The sequence below is a fragment of the Triturus cristatus genome, chromosome 12 (assembly GCF_964204655.1).
Source record: "Triturus cristatus chromosome 12, aTriCri1.1, whole genome shotgun sequence".
Classification (NCBI taxonomy): Eukaryota; Metazoa; Chordata; class Amphibia; order Caudata; family Salamandridae; genus Triturus; species Triturus cristatus.
Window position 1 is genome coordinate 735856228 of NC_140595.1, and position 19080 is coordinate 735875307.

Below are 19080 nucleotides of genomic sequence, written 5' to 3' on the forward strand. Positions count from 1 at the left end.
CTAATCAAGTTGCAGTCTATTTGGAAACACAACATCCATGCCAGCGAGCCCTTGTGCTGAAGCCATAAATTATTTCATGTTTGCTAAACATGAGTTGGCCTTTAATTGCAACCCTTTCAAGTTACTTATTCCATTGTGTCCTCAAGTGAACTCTTCACCTTCCTCTCGTCAGTACAAGATTTAAGCCTACACTGTTCTTTCACCACATACAGCTGTGTGGTTTCTGCTTGTGTCTGTTGTCGATATTTTCGATTTTTACATTTTCTACTGTGTGTTCATATTTTACATTTCCTACAACAGTACCCTGCATTCTATTGATTGTTGAGAACTTCTAAGAAGTGCCGGCTTTTGGGCGGTGCGAGCGGTGCCACCGCACCGGGTGCCAAGGTCAAGGGGGTGCCATTCGTGCTCTAAAATCGGCATCAACACAAAAAGGAGCACAGGGGGAAGAAAAGGTCAAGCCGCCCCCCACTAAACACATTATCAACAATCAGGGCCTGTTAGAAATGGCTTCTCTAGTTGGCAGCAGCTGGCGCCGAGGTCCAAATAGGGATCCTTCTTTCTAAGTCAGAGTAGGGGACTACACCCTTTGACAACCCCTACTCAACCCTGCGGTAACGTAGCACAAGCAGACAGGCCTATCTCAGAGGCAGTATGTGAAGCATTTATGACCATACACAATAACGCAGGAAGAACGCTACAAACGGACACCTCAAGTAGTTATAGAAAAATAATTATCTTTATATAGACTGAACACGAGGTTTAAAAGCGCTCAAGAAATCACAATGCACATAATTACAGATTCACCCCAAAAGCAATCAAGGCACTCAAATAGCGTGTGCAACGAACTTAGTTCGAGGCCGGGGTCCACGCGACCCGGTGATGCACAATGTACCTGAGATTTAAAGGGGGACCGGCACGCACCCTCACAAGGAAGCCGTGGTGATGACAGGCGAACTCGCACGGCCACAGCTCCCGGCTGTAGCGGTTCTAAGCATGCACACACGATAATCCTGGTGCAGGCTTAAGGCAGGCAACCAGCAGCACACGCAGGGAATAACAAGATCCTCGAAGTGGTGACTAGTGCGGGCACTCAGCGGCACAGTTCCTCAGCTGCAGCGGCCCACACTAGTGATGGCGATGATTCTCGTAGGATGGCAAATGCGGGCACTCAACGGCACAGCTCCTCCGCTGCAGCGGCCCACAATAGCGATTGCGATGACTCTCGTAGGACGGCAAATGCAGGCACTCAGCGTCACAGCTCCTCAGCTGCAGTGGCCCACAATAGCGATTGCGATGGTTCTCGTAGGACGGCAAATGCGGGCACTCAGCGGCACAGCTACTCAGCTGCAGCGGCCCACAATAGCGATTGCGATGATTCTCGTAGGACAGCAAATGCGGGCACTCAGCGGCGCGGCTCCTCAGCTGCAGCGGCCCACAATAGCGATAGCAATGATTTTGGTAACACAGGCAAATGCGGGCTCTCAGCGGCAACAGCTCCTCAGCTGCGGCAGCCCACAATATCGATAACAATGACTTTGGTAACACAGGCAAATGCGGGCTCTCAGCAGTAGCAGCTCCTCAGCTGTGGCGGCCCACAATGGTGATAGCGATGACTTGGGTAACACAGGCAAATGCGGGCTCTCAGCGGCAACAGCTCCTCAGCTGCGCCGGCCCACAATAGCGATAACGATGATTTTCGGAGTACGGCAAATGGGGGCACTCAGCGGCACAGCTCCTCAGCTCCAGCGGCCCACATTAGCGATACGATGACTTTCAGCCCGCGTTCCCCGCAGTAGTACCAGAGGCTCTGGAATTCTCAACAGAGGCCTCACCTGCAAGCAGAATTCCCCTCAAATAGGAATCCAGGCGGCTGATGGGTGAAGTCTAATATCCTTGAGACTTCAGCAGGAGGCAAGCTCAAATCAGGCCCTTGGGTAGTTGCTTCAGCAAAATGGATGAAAGTTTCAAAGTCCTTTCCCTCTAGTTACATGGACAGAGGTTTGTCTTGACATCCAGAAGTAACACACCATGTAGGGGTTTTAGCACAGATCTTTATACCCCAAAAGTCTTTGTTCTCAAAAAGTCACAAATCACTGAACCCAGCCAGAACCAGTTTGGTGTTGTCCTGGAGCACTTTGTTTTCAAGGCTGCATCCTGCCTTTCAGGAAGAGGGGGTCTGCTATCAGACGCACATTGGGAGGTGGAGCCATCATTCACCTTGCCAGGCACAGCCCTGCTCAGATCAAAGGGTCACCCCTCCCCCAACTGCAGATCTCTCTATTCAGTCCAGGTCGGGCTCAGCCTGCCCTGTCCCTCCAAAACCAGACAGCCAATACACATAACAGCAGAGCACACTGGAAGGTATAGGCAAGAGCATACCCACATTCTAAAAGTGGTATTTTCAACCACAGAATATGGAAATAATCTTCACTACCAGATGCACTTTAATATTCTGAGCTCAGGCATACTAAATTCGGCTTTCCTATCAGGTTCCTTGGGTCAATTAGGAGTATAGAAGTTAATGCAGTTAATTTACAATAGGGAGCATTCGCGCTGTGGCACTGAATGGCAGTGGCACAGCGCCCAGAGCATCTAACACCAGCAAACACAGAGGAGACAAAAGCGAAAAATGGTAGGGAGACCCATGCCAATGCTGCCAGTTCTAACAGTCCTAACTCACTGGACAAATAACTTTAATTCTGAGACACAAAAGGGATCCATACTCCAACGTCTCCCACAATAATGCGGACCACTACCGCTCATTCAAGTGTCCAAATGTCCAATTTATCCCAATGTCACTATACTGCAGTGTAAGAATTCCCACCAAAAAATGGAAAGGTGAAAAAATATATAAGAATTGTAGAAAGTATTTGAGAATGGAAAGAAAGCACCTCACGGTAGCAACACCAAGGGGGGACTGGCTAGTTGGTAATCGCTAGCACACCCACTTATCATCATCGGTTGCTTTCTTGCCACAAAACGGAAATGTGTTCCAACATAAGTGATCTCAAAAGTGAAGAAAGAAACAGTGAAAGAAGGTAGAATAAGCACTATAAGTGCAGATGTCACAAAAGTGCTGTGCTGGTCCCCGTGGGAAAGGAAATGAGATTGCAGTTCCCAATATTAAAAAAATGAGAGACTACTCACTGGCTAATTTTAGCTTTATTCAGTGCTGTGAGCATCCTCCATTAAAAAAATGGTTCTACTTAGACCATTATCATTATGTCCAAAGCGCCAACATGTTTCGTTGCTACCACTTTGCACAACTTCATCAGGGCTGAGGGGATGACCAGTCTTTACTTCACTTAGAGAATGCTTGGTCTGCAGATATATGACAATAAAAAAGACAAAACACGTGCCAGGAGTAAATAACCCCCAATCTCAACCACATACTCATATTGATGGTAATAAAAAACTTTTGATTACCGAGTAGTTGCCAGTGTCTCTCGTACCTGCAACTACCTCATTATGCAGTTCGCACCAAATGGTTGCGTCTCTGCTGGGTGGCCACATGTGGTTATGGCACCTACAAATACACATAAAACAGTGAAGTATTCATTATATGTCCCTCTCTATAACCCTGCGCCCATACCTTTTGTATGCAGAGTCTCTCTAAACCACATGCCATTCCATACTCTCCCAACACACCCTATTCACAAGATGATAATCAGGACATGGCTTTTAAACACCCAACTCTCGTAATGTAATATCATATTCCGGTATCAGAGATGTAGGGAAGAGCATTTTTTCAGGCATCGTTGAAAAATACTCCCACCTCAGCAGGTGTTTAAAACACGAGTCTGGAAGGCATTGTAAAGATCATCCTTCAAAGATCAAACGCCCGCATCAATCATGCATTCCTCTGGCTTACCGCTACCAGGATAGTAGGCGTTTACGGTCTCCGTCCTTGCTAAAGCAGGATTTAAACACGAAGCTCTGTGCAAGCATCATCACGTGACGTGCGTCGTCTCGCAGCATCACTTAACCTCACTGAACTGACCTCGCGGGTCAATACGGGCGCCAAGTTAAGATAGACATACCAAAGGGGATGATGGACGGAGCGCTTGAGCAAATCAAACACTCACCCCCAGTCAACTGATCTGGGTTTAATCCATCATCATTCTTTAGCTCACTCCACCACCCCAGTTCAGACATGGCCATATGCAAATTAGTCTGACCCTGTGCCTCATGAGAACAGTCCAGCCCGAACTGCCAAGCCATGTCTTCCCTGGACCGGAAACAAGCATCCTGGGACCGGTTTCAGGTTCATAACCCTCATCCGCCAGGCTATCTTGAATCCAGTGGCAAAGTGAGCAAGGGACCCACGTCTGGGCATACCCTGCCAACTTAGGGCGAACAAAGCGATACCAAAGGGGATGATGGACGGAGCGCTTGAGCAAATCAAACACTCACCCCCAGTCAACTGATCTGGGTTTAATCCATCATCATTCTTTAGCTCACTCCACCACTCCAGTTCAGACATGGCTATATGCAAATCAGTTTGACCCTGTGCCTCATGGGAACAGTCCAGCCCGAACTGCCAAGCCGTGTCTTCCCTGGACCGGAAACAAGCATCCTGGGACCGGTTCCGGGTTCATAACCCTCATCAGCCGGGCTATCTTGAATCCAGTGGCAAAGTGAGCAAGGGACAGGCACCCAATGTATTCAAATTGGAGTACTGCAATCCCCTTTTTTTTAACAAGTATGCCCGCGGATGCACTTAAATTACAGATTCCTATAAAAAACACACCAAATGCTGTTTACTACTGTTATATTAACCCCCATCACTACGAGGTGCTCCAAGATTCCCAATAGCTGGCACCTACCCCAGGAGTTACATTCACATATAGTGGTTCGTATTTCGTGTTATTAGGTGAGTGATTCACAGAGGCACACACAGATGGGTATATGAAATATAATATATTAAATATATTAACACATATAGACATCTACCATCCCATGGGTTACCGGGTCCTTCATGCACACCCATTACTATCACTTCTCAATGTTCTTACACCACTCCTACTAGGTGACACACCAGGGGCCCCCCAACGTGTAGAATATATAACCACACAAACACGTCCAGGAGAGGGAGCAATTGTCTACAGATATGGGAACCTCACCATACATCATGGAGCCTAAGTCACAGGTTAAACAATGAAGCATAGCTATCGCCTAGCTTTAATCTTTACTGATTTTGTTCCATTCTATGGACTCTTTCAACCCTTAACAGTCTACTTGTTCGGAGAAGATCCATTTAGCCTCTTTTCTTGCTAAGACTATGTCAGCATTGTGTGTTTCTAGAGTCGGCGCCGGTGACAGTGCCCTAAAGCCTCCACTGTTGAACGCTGTTGTCCCTCTTTCTTTTAATCTTCGTAGAAATAGAAGAGAGCACACAGTGTTAAACAGATCAGGAGGCATGCTTTAACCCACACGCTGCCGTAAAATATCTGTTTGCTTTAGAAGTCAGAAAATAAAATAAAAGGTTTTGCATGAACGTTTGTGGATATTATTTAATTGATCATGTCACATAGAGCCAAGGTCCACTTTCAGTATGTCTTCTTACCGCCTTGATTACTAGAGACATTCTACACCAGCCCAATTTTGGGTAATTCACTTTCAGTTTGTTGATTGAAACTAAGTAAGTTGTAGGCAGGCCCGGCTCTGTTGCGCTGCAGCATATGTTATGGTTTAAAAGCACCCGCTGCTGCATTCTCTTCCAGCAATTTTTAGGCAAAAATAAACATGTCAAGATAACTCCAGTGATTCATGTTTTTTCTGGGGAGAGAGAGATGGGTGTTTTGCTTAGTGGAAGTTTTGATTCATCGTAAGGTAGCACGGAGGGTCAATGTGCCTGCTGCAAAGAACGTGTACCATGCACATCACACAAAGCAAATCATGTAAATATGTCTACTGCTTTTGTCAGAGAGATCCTATTGTTACTTGCAGTTTATAAATTATAATCCTAATGTAGAACAGTGAGACATTAACTGTCATCAAAGAGCTGCATGAAAACTGCATGGTATAGGTTTCAGCATTATGATTTTTCCCTAGTCTTTCAGTAACCTAATGTTGCAAAATGGGTTATTTTGGGTAGAAATACATTCTTATTATTAAAGAGAAACCCCAACCAGGGTGTTAAATATTCTAAGTGTGTGCTTCTCCAGACCAACCACTCAAACTATACTGCCTACCAGTATGGATGACATGACTCCTATTGTAGTCCTCTGTCTTGTACCGTTTCCTATAAACTGATTGACACACGTATAATTGATTCAGTGGCTTAGCAAGGGGGGGAGGTGAGAGCGGTCCACCCCAGACGGCACGAGTTTTAGCGGAGGTGGCCTCCCCGCTCTCACCTGCTGTCCCGGGGCGGAAATACCACCCCCCCCCCCCCCCCCACACACACACACACACACTCTTTAATCGGCCGTCGCAGGGCAGCAAATGCTGTGACAACCACGGGCTGCCAAGGGGTTAGCTACGCCAGTGGATTCATTGTCTCTGTGTAATACGTGTGACGTAGAAGGGTCTGACACCCTACACTACTATGAGGGGTGCTATGAAACGAATGTCATGCATCTGTGAGAGTAGTTATGAAGATGTGAGGGGCAATCTTGAAGAGTGGTTGTGAGGGAGTCCCTGCCGGAGGGGGTCATTGGGGGGCGCCAACAAACATTGTAGCACAGGGCGGCCTCCAGCGCTAAGGCCGCCCTGCTTCTCAGTATGGCCAGTGGAACAAGGAAATGCGTCAGGACTGTTTCAGCCGTGTCCCTCTCCTGATCCATCCCTCCTCTCTCTGCCTCACGCAAAGCACTTTGGGAGGAAATGAGCAATCATAGATGTTTCTCTCTCTTTAACTCCCTGTTTCCCCTGCTTCCCATTCACGACATGTGATTAAGTTGCATAGATAGAGTGAATCCATGAATGGGTTGATATTCTGCACCTGCATAGTGCTTCATACAGCATAGATCACTTCTTGGTAATACCTAGAAATCTGCAGCATTAATATCTCCATTGGCCGGTATTAACGGCCCTGAATCAGAGCATTACCTTAATCCTCTGCATTTTGCATTACAAACAGCAGAGCATTTGCCCCTTATGGTACTTACTGATGGTACATTGCCTGCACCTAGCATACAACTGACTCTTCTCCGGCCCTATTGACTTTTAAAGGGCCAGATCTTCTCAAGATCTGTTTTTTTCCTAAAAGTCAGCCATTCTCCGTCCAGAATTCCCGACGGCTGTGACTGGACTGTACTGAAATAGTGCGGTTGTTGTACCACACGTTTTTTTCCCACTGGAAAGACTGAGATGCCTTTTCTGGCAAGGCACATGACATGTTTTCATCTTCAGTGACAGTGAAACATCAGAGAGCATCTCATGCAGTTAATAAAGCAGAAATGACAAGTACGATAAGATGCACTGTGCAATCCGACTTTCACATCCCCAAGCAGCTAGTGAGTCGGATCTCTTTGCTGCCCTTTTTAGAGGACACGCTAAGGCATGTTGGGAAAGAATGTCTCTGCGCAAATGACCCTCAGATAAGAAGCAGGTGTCAACCTGGCACTGCAGATAGAGCGGTGGTGACCAGGGAAGGGTCGTGCAGCTCGTCTATGCAGTGATGTAAGTGTCCAACAGTGTGTGCATGAAGGACTAGGAGAATGCCAGATGGCAGACCGCTTCAACGAGTAGGACAGAACATGCAATGTTACCTCTCCGCCAGCCGTTTGTTGCCCACATCTGTTAATGTTAACGGCATTTTTAAGCGCACAAATACCCGTCAAGCTGCTAGCTCCGAGGAGTAGGCTAGGATGCTGCAACTGATTCAGACAAAAAGCCATGTTTTAAGTGCCTTTCTGAATGCTAGTGAGCCAGGCATGGCTCTGATAGTTCGGGACAGTTCGTTCCAAAGCCTTGCTATGCCCATCACGAAGCTTCTACCGCCCCAGTTGGTCCTGTAAATCTTGGTAATGGCCACATTGTTTGCTCCGGATGAGTACAGGTATCTGGATGGCTCATATTCATATGTATTAAAAAAATGTCTCAAATAAGCTGTCCCGCCTCCTACATCCAGGGCATCCAGCTCTTGAGTCCTCACCTGGGCATATACTGCTACTCCTGCTCCACATCGCGCCAAACGAGACCACGGAACTGACCAGCGCATCCTGAGGAGGACACGTCTGCATGTGTAACTGAGCGAGAGCACCACCATGCATCCACCTTAATGAGAGTGCTACTTGCACTGTGGGTGTGGTGCATGGCTCTGCCCGCTCAGACTTAGGATTCCTACCCATCTTTTAGCCATACCCCCCTGTGTATTGCAGTGCCTTTGCTTTGCTTAGAGAGAAACAAATAACTCACCACTCAATAACACTACCTTGTTTCATTAGAGTGCCAAGAGGGTTTATTTTCAATGCAATTCATGTTATAACAATAATCCTTAAAAAGTGTACTTCACATGTGGACTAGACCTCATCTCTGTACTTTGTAAGACACACAGGGTCTCACCACACCTACAGGGTGCACCCAATTTAGACACCGTGCCATAGTTTCAGCACGTAGGGCCCTCCTTTGCAGCATGGGGCAGTGTGCATATCTGCCTCGTATTCAGCTGCTTATCACTGACTGTGGCAATGTAAGCTCTTTCTATGCTACAGAGAATAAGCCACGCTAGGGACAGAGAAACAGTCACATGCGCACAGGAACCAGGTGTTACCAACACCATTGGGTCCCCCAGTTCCTCATTCCTGTCTAATGTGATTTTGATTTGGGATATCTTAATCCTTATGCTGAATCTGGATACATAGGATGTCTGGTTTCTGCAAAAGGCCTCAGCTTGGTGCTGTCCCTTGATGCCCCACCCACTGATAGGTTTGCTGATCATAATGGTGGCCCCAGCATGCTCCTTACTTGCCGCTCTTATTCCTGAGACCTCCTGTACCCCTGCAGAAACCAAAAACACAGGTTCTATTCCTTTAATTTAGTGCCACCATAGATAACCGTCAAGGGCTTGGTTCACCTGGTGCCAACAAGATTTGAAATGCCTCAGTAACATGTTTAGGCCCAGAATGCACTCCACAAGTTGGGAGTGAGCTCTTCCATCTTCCGCTGACAGTTGAAACACTTTCTTAGTCAACCAGACACACCTGCCATACAACACATCCACCAGTCCAATCAAAATGATTCATCGAAAGTGCAGACACACAGGATGCCTCCAACTATATGGCTTGCTGTAGAGCGGGTACTGGTATGGATGAGACACCGCTAACCATGGCTGGCAGGATTCCTATTACCAATGGTGCTCCCCAAAAATCTATACCTCTTTTGTAAATATTCCAATCCCACTAACTAAACACTTCTTTAACTGTGTTACATCCAGCCTAATTGGTTTGACATGGGCAGGCAAACATCCTAGAGTGGCATGTGAATCCACATTACCGTATGAGCAGTGTGGTATGTGCACCTGATTAACAATTATATTATTACTGTGCACAAGCCCAGTTCGGCATTATTTTTGCATCCCCATACACCATTTGAACCCCATACTGCCATTGAAAGTGGCAACTTGTCACCCTCCCCGATGAATAATGAATACCGCTCTTTGTTTACCTGCGTCCTAGAGCTAAAATCAACACAGTGGACTGCTCAGTCTAGGCCTGGAGTTGTCTCCGACGTAGGCCTAAATTGAACTGTCTATATGCTAACAAGATGCCAATTGTACGCAACCCATCATTACCTCTTACTAAAAAGAATGGTATCTGCCTCCAGCTAATCCATATGTGTTTCACCACACTGAGGTATTTGTACCCTGATGTCCAGTGTCTATCCTTAAAGATGATTAAAAGTTACCTCCAAAGTTTGCCCTTGGGCATCTTTCTCTATCACTGTCTTTGTGCACCACGTAAAGATATACACCGCATGCTCCCGATTCCCCCCAGCGCTACATGCATTTGAGGTAATGCCTTATACTCCTTCCTCCTCATATTTGTACACCATTATGCAAGTCAAAGCTATTTGCACCCAAGGGGTGAAATCCCTCTGGATGGATGACCTAGACTCTTCCCCACTGAGGACCAGTGGTGCTATTGTTGCACTCAGACTGGTGCATTGTCCCCAGTTTACAGGCTGAGACTTGTATAAATGCTCCTAGGGGTAGCTAGTACTGCATGCGCTGCAGTATCCCAAGAAGCAGACGCGCTGCAGTATCCCAAGAAGCAGACTTTTTACATTTGGTTTGGAAGTACCCTGCTGTTGCTAAGTCCTGGTTGTCCGTGTTTGATACTATTGACTTAATCACTAACTACCTCCCTCAGGGAACCCCCTAGTGGCATTGCTGTGAAATGTCAGGAATGTCCTGGTCGGGGTTAGATGCCTCACAGCCTTACTACTTCCGCTGGCTAAGCGAAGGGTGCACCGGTGCCGGCATCCCTTCCCCGTAACTAAATGCTAGCTACAGGGTTCTGCCTATTGCCAAGAGCAACTTGAGGGATATTGAGAGCTGAAGGCCTGCTAAGTCCCGCCTTAAATATTAATTGGGGTCCATTCACTACCTATTTGGCATTGAGAGCGGAACGATCTACTGTAGGTTCTGCTTGAGAACTTGGCAGCAGTGACATCCCCACCTGCTTCCGAATTACACGGATTACTAAATGTGTAATACATTACACTGGTAGACTGCAACATGTCATGAATAATGCCTGGGAAATATCTATACCTAGATCAATTAATACTGTAGTGCATACTCACTCTTTTCCATTCCCTTTGTGAGTCTATACTGATGGGCTTTACCTTGATAGCTGTTCACGAGATCTTGATTATTTTTATTCATGCATGCCAAGTGATATGTAGAATTATCTTGCACTATGTAATACTCACTAGTATACTGTCATGATCCTATGATATACGCTTAACCATACAGTGTTAGAAGGTTGCTTGAAAATCCATACATACAAGTTTTAAAAAACGATATGGTTGGCTGTGCCATATAGCTGGTGATCATGGTTTACCACCAATAACTACCACATACACTTTCATCTGCCAGGCAATGAATATATCTAATGACCTAAAACATGGGCAAATAAGTGGAAAACACAAAAAGAACAATAGATGGACAGAATGCAGAAAAATGTCATACATTCACCCCAGTACAGAGAGCTGGGCCTAAATCCATTGTTTTTTGCTCACCATGCCATTCCAGTTTGAACCTAGCCATATGCAAATCAGACTTGAGCCTGTGCCTCATGGGAGCAGTCCAGCCCGAACTGCCAGGCCAGGTCCTCCCTGGACTGGAAACAAGCATCCTAGGACCAGTTTCGGGGTTTAACCCCTCATCAGCCAGGATAGCTTGACTCCAATGGCATGGAGAGCACGGGACCCAAGTCTGGGCATACCCATCCCACTCGGGGTGACAAATGCAAAAAGAACAATTGATGGACAGAATGCCGAACAATGTCATACATTCACCCCAGTACAGATATCTGGGCCTAAATCCATTGTTGTTTTGCTCACCATGCCATTCTAGTTTGAACCCAGCCTCATGGGAACAGTCCAGCCCGAACTGCCAGGCCAGGTCCTTCCTGGACTGGAAACAAGCATCCTAGGACTGGTTTCAAGTGGAAAATGCCTCAGCTTTCAGCCTTAAACATTAAAATGATGATCTGACGCTCAATGAATGAGTCATAGACAACACCAACCCACTAATGTATTCAGTAGACAACACGTGTAATACATCATCACAAGCGGGAACTGACAAAGGCCAGTGATAACATTGGAATCCTTGGGGAAAGTCAACCACACTTCTGTAGCCAAGGCGATGACAGAATGGGTGCTAGATAACAATGGCAAGACATAATGCAACATAACATTTTCCTTGAAGAGCATGGTGTTTTAATACTGCATTTTCTAAACAGTACTGTGGAACTAAATAACAGAACATTAACACATCCTTCATGCCTCCTAAAATGGATTATAAAAGCATTAATCATAGCCGACACTCAAGTTCCTTAAAAAATCAGATTTTAACAGAAAAACTGTGCTCACACTTGCCATCCAATTCACCACTCAGGGATCTAAGAGAAACCTCTGCATGACTTTCAGATATAGGCACCAAAAGAGGACATGTCACAGTGTCTCACACTAAAAGCCACACAGTCCACACATCTTAGAAGCTGCCCATAAGGTGCTGTGTCTTGTTCTGAAGCATTGTGTCCAGTTGTGCCGACTTCGTCTGGACACATCCAGAGAATTGTGTCCTCTTCTGCAGGCCTCACTTGGACTATTGTTTCCATTTATGGGTAGCTAAAGCTGCAGTGTAGTGTCTGGCTCTGCAAACCTCATCTGAGGGGCTGGATTTGACACCTGAGATACAGGGCAAACCCAAGGTAGGGTGTAGGGCCTGTGGCAGCTACCTCTAGGTGGGCCCATCCAAAACAGAAAACTGTCCTTGGGTGATGGTGGGAGATAGGGCATAGGCATGCATAGAAATAAAGATCCTGGGCACTACTATACACTTAAGTATTGGAATGTTTCTTAAGTTTCTCTTTGCAATTGCCTGTAAAATCTGTTTTTAGACTGTATATTTGTAAAGTTATTCAGTACATAAATCACTCAGTCTCCTTTCTGAGGAAGAATCACCCCTAACCAACTTGTTGAAGGTCAGTCTCACTTGGTAAAATTAGGGAATGGTATTATAACATTTTCAGGGCTTGTTTAAGCTCCCAGTTCAGTTCTGCTCAGCTGGAGTACTGTGTCCAGTTATGGAGGCCTCATCAAGAGTACTGCACCCAGCTCTTGAAGAGATGCTTCCACGGGGATAGGTACAGCTTAGAAACCATCATATATAACCTACTACAATAGCACACAGTCTCCATCAAAGAAGAGGTAACAGGCCCAAAGTCAGCGTAACGTGGAAGAGAGGTAGGAGAGGGAAGATATCACAGACATTTAAGTACTCAAGGCATGTAAGAAAAGCTGAGTTGGGTTGAGGGCCTAGGTTGATGCATTTAAATACTTCAAGGATATTTTAAATACTTCAAGGATATAAGTACCACAGAAGAAGGATTACAAGGGAGACATGACAGACATGTATTTGCCTTACTGGTATTCCAGAGGAGAAGACGAGAATACATAACAGACCTTTAACTACTTCAGGGGTATAGGTACTCAAAAGTAAGAGAGGATATATGGTAAGTCTTTTACTACCTGAAGTGTACCAATACTCAAGAGTAGGAGTGGAGAGAATATATGGGAGATCATTAATTACCTAAAGGGTGTGAGAATAGGAGAACTGGTGAAGTGAGTTATGGGAGAATCATTTAAATACCTCAGTGGTACTAATGCTTTAGAAGAGCTGAGCGTAATCCAGCAGAGATGAGGCATTAACATGTGTGGATATAAAATAAGACTTGTTAGGGGGGACTTAGGAGCAAAATAAAGAAAACGGGATGAAGCCTCCTTCTACTGGAGATATGGGGTTCAATTTGGGAGCTAAAACTTGTAAAAAGGCTGTAATAGGCACAAACGTTTAATCGAAGTGTGACAGAAAATACAAAGCAGGAGACTGAGTGGCGATTACCCAGTTCCTGCCCCTCCCAGGTCAGGTGACTCCTTAATTGTGTTTTTCTTTACTTCCAGGTGAAGAAGGTGATGCCAGATGACTCTTTCTACTTCTCCATCCTGCGTAACCCAGTCACCTTGGCCGAGTCTTCCTTCACATATTACAAGTCAGTCTCATCAGCCTTCAAGAAGGCGCCCAACCTAGATGCCTTCATTAATGAGCCACTGCGTTACTACAATCCCACTGAGAAGAGCAATCACTATGCCCGCAACCTTCTCTGGTTTGACTTTGGCTTTAACCACAACACCTACTTTTCGCCAGGCTATGTTAGTGGTGTGGTGACTGCTGTGGAGCGGATCTTCCAACTCATTCTGCTGACCGAGCACTTCGACGAGTCACTTGTACTCCTCAAAGAGGCACTGTGCTGGAATCTGGATGATGTAGTGGCATTCAAGCTAAACTTCCGGAGTGAGGAGAGCGTCCGCACACTGAGCGCATCGGCAGTGGCCAAGCTGAGGGCTTGGAATTCCCTTGACTGGTACCTCTATGACTACTTCAACAAGACATTCTGGCAAAAGGTGGATCAGTTTGGGCAGGCAAGGATGGCACGAGAGGTTCAGATGCTGAGGGCGAGGCGAGAGCAGTTGATGGCTGAGTGTCTGCAGGGGGGCAAGCCAGTGGAGGCTAGCCGAATCCGGGACGAGAGCATCAAGCCCTTGCAATTTGGTCAAGCCAAGATACTGGGCTGGGAGCTGAAGCCTGATCTGCCACCAGGCTCCAGAGACATATGTATACGAATGGTAACCCCAGAGCTGCAATACAAAGATCTCTTGGATGCCAAACAGTTCCCACCATTCAACATCTCCAGCACTTCCAAATCTGCCGGAAAGACTCTAGCCAATCACAGTGTGCCTCTCCCGCAAGATGATGGAAGATGGAGGGACATGGCAATAAGGCCAAACCTGCTCCCAGGCAGCAAGGACTCACAAGTTAAAGACATCAGAGTGGTGAGGTGACACTCCTTAAAAGGAACAGGATAAGCAGCGAAAGGAAAAGCATGCCAGGCAAGTCATGTGCCATGGAATAGACACACAGAGATGCCTGACAACCTGAAGTGCGAGTTCCAGCTCAGTTTGGGGAATCAGGGCAACCTTGGGCTCTGTGAGACTGAGCCCTCTGGCCACTGCAAGTATACCAAAGATACCAAGTGCCTACATCTGTGACTTTGGAGTGAAAATAGAGGATTTTCTAAACCAAAGCAACTCCAAGCACACCACATTCTATAAAACTCTTGAATAATGGCAAATCAATCACATTACCCCTCCTATACCCTCTCAGGAATTCTTTAAAAGTAGTTGTTGCTTTGGGAATAACAATTAGTAACGTCTCTTGAGCTCCTGCACCAAATAGGCAAACAGGGTCTAGATCTCCATAGGCAGACAGTTAGACCTCACCAGCCCTTGCACCAACATAGGAAACATGGATGTTATCGCCGTAGGATTGACCACTGACCCTCACCAGCCCTTGCATCACCATAGGGAACATGGCTGGGATCTCGATAGGATGGACTACGGAAACTCACTCTTCCAGCCCCTTCACCAGCAAAGCACACAGTGCCTGAGCTCTCTATAAGGGAAGCTCCCTAGATCTGATCACCCCCTTCACCAGCAAATGAAACCGTGCATGAGGTCTCTGTAGGATAGGCCTTCGATCTCATCAATCCCATGCAACAACAGGACATTGTTTCTATACAATAGACCTCTGGAAGCCACCTCTCATTTCAACACCACCATTAAAAATGGGACGGAATTTCCGTAGAATAGACCCCTGAGATTAACTGCATCAACTCAGGAAACAGTAATTCACATCCTAATAGGACAGATGCTGGACCTGACCGTCAACTACATTAGCACTGCAGCCCCATAGAATAGACCCCTGAAACTCACCTCTACAGTCCTTCACTAGCATAGAAAGCAATGTTTGAGATCCCTGAAGCATAACTCGCTCAACCTCATATTGCTCTAGATCAGCATATCATGCCTTAGCATCGCCTATGACTAACCTCACCAACCCTGTCCCACTACCATAGGAAAAGGCACAGGCTAGATACCCGCAACTCACCTAATCTCTCCAGCCTCTGTACCACAGTACCTGTGCCTGTAATCATAAAAGGATGTTTCCTTGAGGCGTGCCTCCCCTGCCCCTGCACCATGGGATTACAGTGACTGAAGTCTCTGTAATGGACCACCAGCAACCCCTTGATCAAAATAGCATCTACATTGGATTAAACCCTGAGACTCACTGCATTCCCCCCAAACTCCTGTGGGAAACAGGGCATGGGAACTACAGTGGAAAAACCGGAGACTTGCTTACAAGCTCCTGTATCATTACTGCCTTCCTTTATCATTTAAATCTGCCGTCGTTCTCCCCATTCTAAAAAAACCTGGTCTGGATCCCTCCCTCCCTGCTCATTTCCGACCCATTTCCCTTCTTCCCTATTTAGCTAAAATCCTCGAGACCCATGTCACCTCTTGCCTCTCCGCGTATATCGAGGATAATGGCCTTCTCGTTTCCCATCAGGCGGGGTTTCGCTCAGGTCACTCAACGGAGGCAGTGGTTCTCGCGGTCTTGGATGAACTCAAGGGGAAGGCTGATTCCAACCTCCCCCAAGCCCTGGTCCTTCTCGATCTGTCCGCTGCGTTTGACACGGTTGATCATTCCATTCTTCTTGCCCGTGTCAGCGCAGCGGGCATTCGGGGTGCGGCCTTCTCCTGGCTGGCATCCTTCCTTCGGGATAGGTACCAGGCGGTTCATCTTTCCGGCTTCTCTGCCCCCCCCCGTCCGGTCACTTGTGGTGTTCCCCAGGGTTCTTCTCTCTCCCCTCTTCTTTTTAATCTTTATATCTGTCCCCTTGTCACTTCCCTTCTCGAGCTGGGGGTCTCTGTGTATAACTACGCAGATGACCTCCAGCTCGTCTTTGATCTTTCCCCCTCCCCTGACTCTCTTCCTAAGTTCAGTTCCACCTTAATCTTCATTTCTGAGTGGATGAGCGCCAACCATCTTAAGCTCAACCCCGATAAGACGGAACTTGTTCTCACGGGTGGTTCATCTAACCCCTGGTCCCCAGCACATTGGCCCCTTCCCTTCGGTCCCCCTCCCACGCCCTCCCCCTCTGTTCGCACCCTTGGCATTAAAGTCAGTTCTGACTTAACAATGCATAGTCAGATTAGTTCTGTTGTGTCTTCCTGCTTTCTTTCCCTTCGTCTCATCAGGAAAATCTCTCGTTTTTTCACTACGGAGGCACTTAAAACCATAGTCCTGGCTTTAGTCATCTCTCGCCTCGACTATGGGAATGGCCTGTACGTGGGCATTCCTGCCTACGAGTCTCGACGTTTACAGGCCATTCAAAATCAAGCTGCCCGCCTTATTTTCTCCCTTCCCAAATTTTCTCACATTACTCCCGTCCTTAAATCTCTTCACTGGCTCCCTATTCGTTTCAGATCTCTTTTCAAATTAGCTTGCTTCGCTTTTCGAGCTCACTCCCGCTCTGCCCCTCCCTACATCACCTCCCTTATTTCATCCCACGTCACTAGTCGAACCCTCCGCTCTTCTCCTCTTTCTCTTCTGCACATCCCCCGTTTTCGTAAACTCAGAACTGGCGGCACTCGCCTCTCCGTTTTGGCCCCCCAGTTCTGGAACACCCTTCCACTTCATATTCGTTCCATCCCCATTTATTCCCACTTTCGAAAAGCTCTTAAAACCTTTCTTTTCACCCAGGCCTTTTCTTCATAAGCCCCCGGATCCCTTCTGTGAGCTCTGACCAGGTCCCCAGCGCCAGGAAGCCGCTTGGCCGCAGTGCGCTTTATTAAATATTTTTTTCATTTCATTTCATTTCATACTGCCCAGAAATGGAAGATACAACCCTTTAACTCTTCTCCCCAGCAACTGCAACACTTCAGCAAGCCGCCTGCTGTCTCCATATGTCGTTGTGGGTCTCGCAACCCCGACCTCCACATTACAATAAGAACAAGACCAGATACTTCCATTGACTCACACCACTGAAGTTCACATCACAGAACCGGCCCCACCATTGAAAACAGGGGCTGGAATTTACCTTAACAGGGGGCCACATGAGGTAGAGAAGGGTCTTCTACACACAAGCTCTCATCAGAATAGTGCTTCCACAACTTGTTGGCATAGGGACAGAAATGAGTAAACCAAGCTTTCCTTAACCACGCTCGCACTATTTCATGTATACCGGTCCACTGCCAAACTAAAATGTTAATTTTCACCTCAGGAAGATGGTGGAGGAGTCACACCTCTCAGCAGACTCTTACTTGGAAGATAGATTCTCATTGAACCATTTTTTTTTTAACTTGACCAGATTTGTGCTGTGACCTTCCAAATGTGCTGGCCAGACAGCAAACTCACCTGTCACGAACTGTAATAAATATTTGGATTTTATGGTCTTGCGTGTAGTGTGGTAACTTACAACCTGCATCATTTCATTTTATGGTTTAAATCCTTTTATTGATTTTGACAAGACAAGCATTGCATTAGCTGCCACCTACATCCACCGGCCGGTGGGGAACATTCGTTTGAACTAGAAATAAAGGTGGAAAAATAAAAGAGTAGGAAAGAGAAGAGAGGGTAAAGAGGTTTAGCCCAATACATGTGTGTGAAGCAACAGGCGGAGGTCACCTAGATGTTCTAGCCTGAACGGCCAACTGTTATCCTTAATCCTTGGGGGGTAGGGGGCATTAGTGAGGCAGAGCACTCTAAGGTACTTCGGGCAAGTAAGCTCAGTGAACTTGTTGGATAAGAATTCTATAGTGGTACCCCATGTTTTATCAAATTTAGAGAGGGAACGAGTGAGGCCCGCTGTAATCTTTTCCATCCCCAGTATCTCCCATATCTTATATAGCCATTCCAAACGAGTGGGAATTTCCACCGTGCCCCATCTAACCAGAGGTGCCTGTTTGGCCGGCCCCAACACCAATGTAATTGCTCTGCCACGGTTTGATCTAAGAGGGTACATAAGGGCATTTAGGAGTACCAAAAGTATGTATGAGGGGAGTTTAGGTAAATCAGTATGATATATATCATCTATATACTGAAGTATCACCTCCCAGTAACTCTGTATCTTCGGGAATGACCACAAGATATGAATGAGCGTGCCCTGCAGACCACACTGCCTCCAGCATTGCCCATTCCCACCCGGCTTCCACTTGAAAATTCTCACTGGTGTGTAATACCAATAATGTGCAATTTTCTAAAACATCTCCTTACCTGCTGTGCTGCACGAGGAAGCCCTAGCCCTATGTATGATGTCCTGCCATTCCTTGTGGGAGAACTCGCGTTCCAATTCGGATTTCCACCTGCGCTGGGTTGGGGATTTATTATGAAAGCATTAATGTTGGACAGCAACCGTTTATCTGACATTCTGGTAACCCACCACTTCTCAAATTTTGTTAAAAAGCAACCTGGGTCTTATCTGTGGTTGGGTAACCCAGTGGCGA

The 19080-nt window shown here is 46.6% G+C and overlaps 1 protein-coding gene across 3 annotated transcripts in view; it reads left to right on the forward strand.

Annotated features, from left to right (window-relative positions):
- The window catches only part of GAL3ST4 (galactose-3-O-sulfotransferase 4), a 139957-nt gene extending 121932 nt beyond the window's left edge, over positions 1 to 18025 (forward strand). For all 3 annotated transcript variants that reach the window (XM_085639935.1, XM_085639934.1, XM_085639936.1), the window contains one exon: positions 13639 to 18025. In XM_085639935.1, the coding sequence (XP_085496061.1) occupies positions 13639 to 14577 (939 nt within the window). In that variant the 3' untranslated portion in view covers positions 14578 to 18025. The remainder of the gene's footprint in view (positions 1 to 13638) is intronic.
- The last annotated feature ends 1055 nt before the right edge of the window (positions 18026 to 19080 follow it).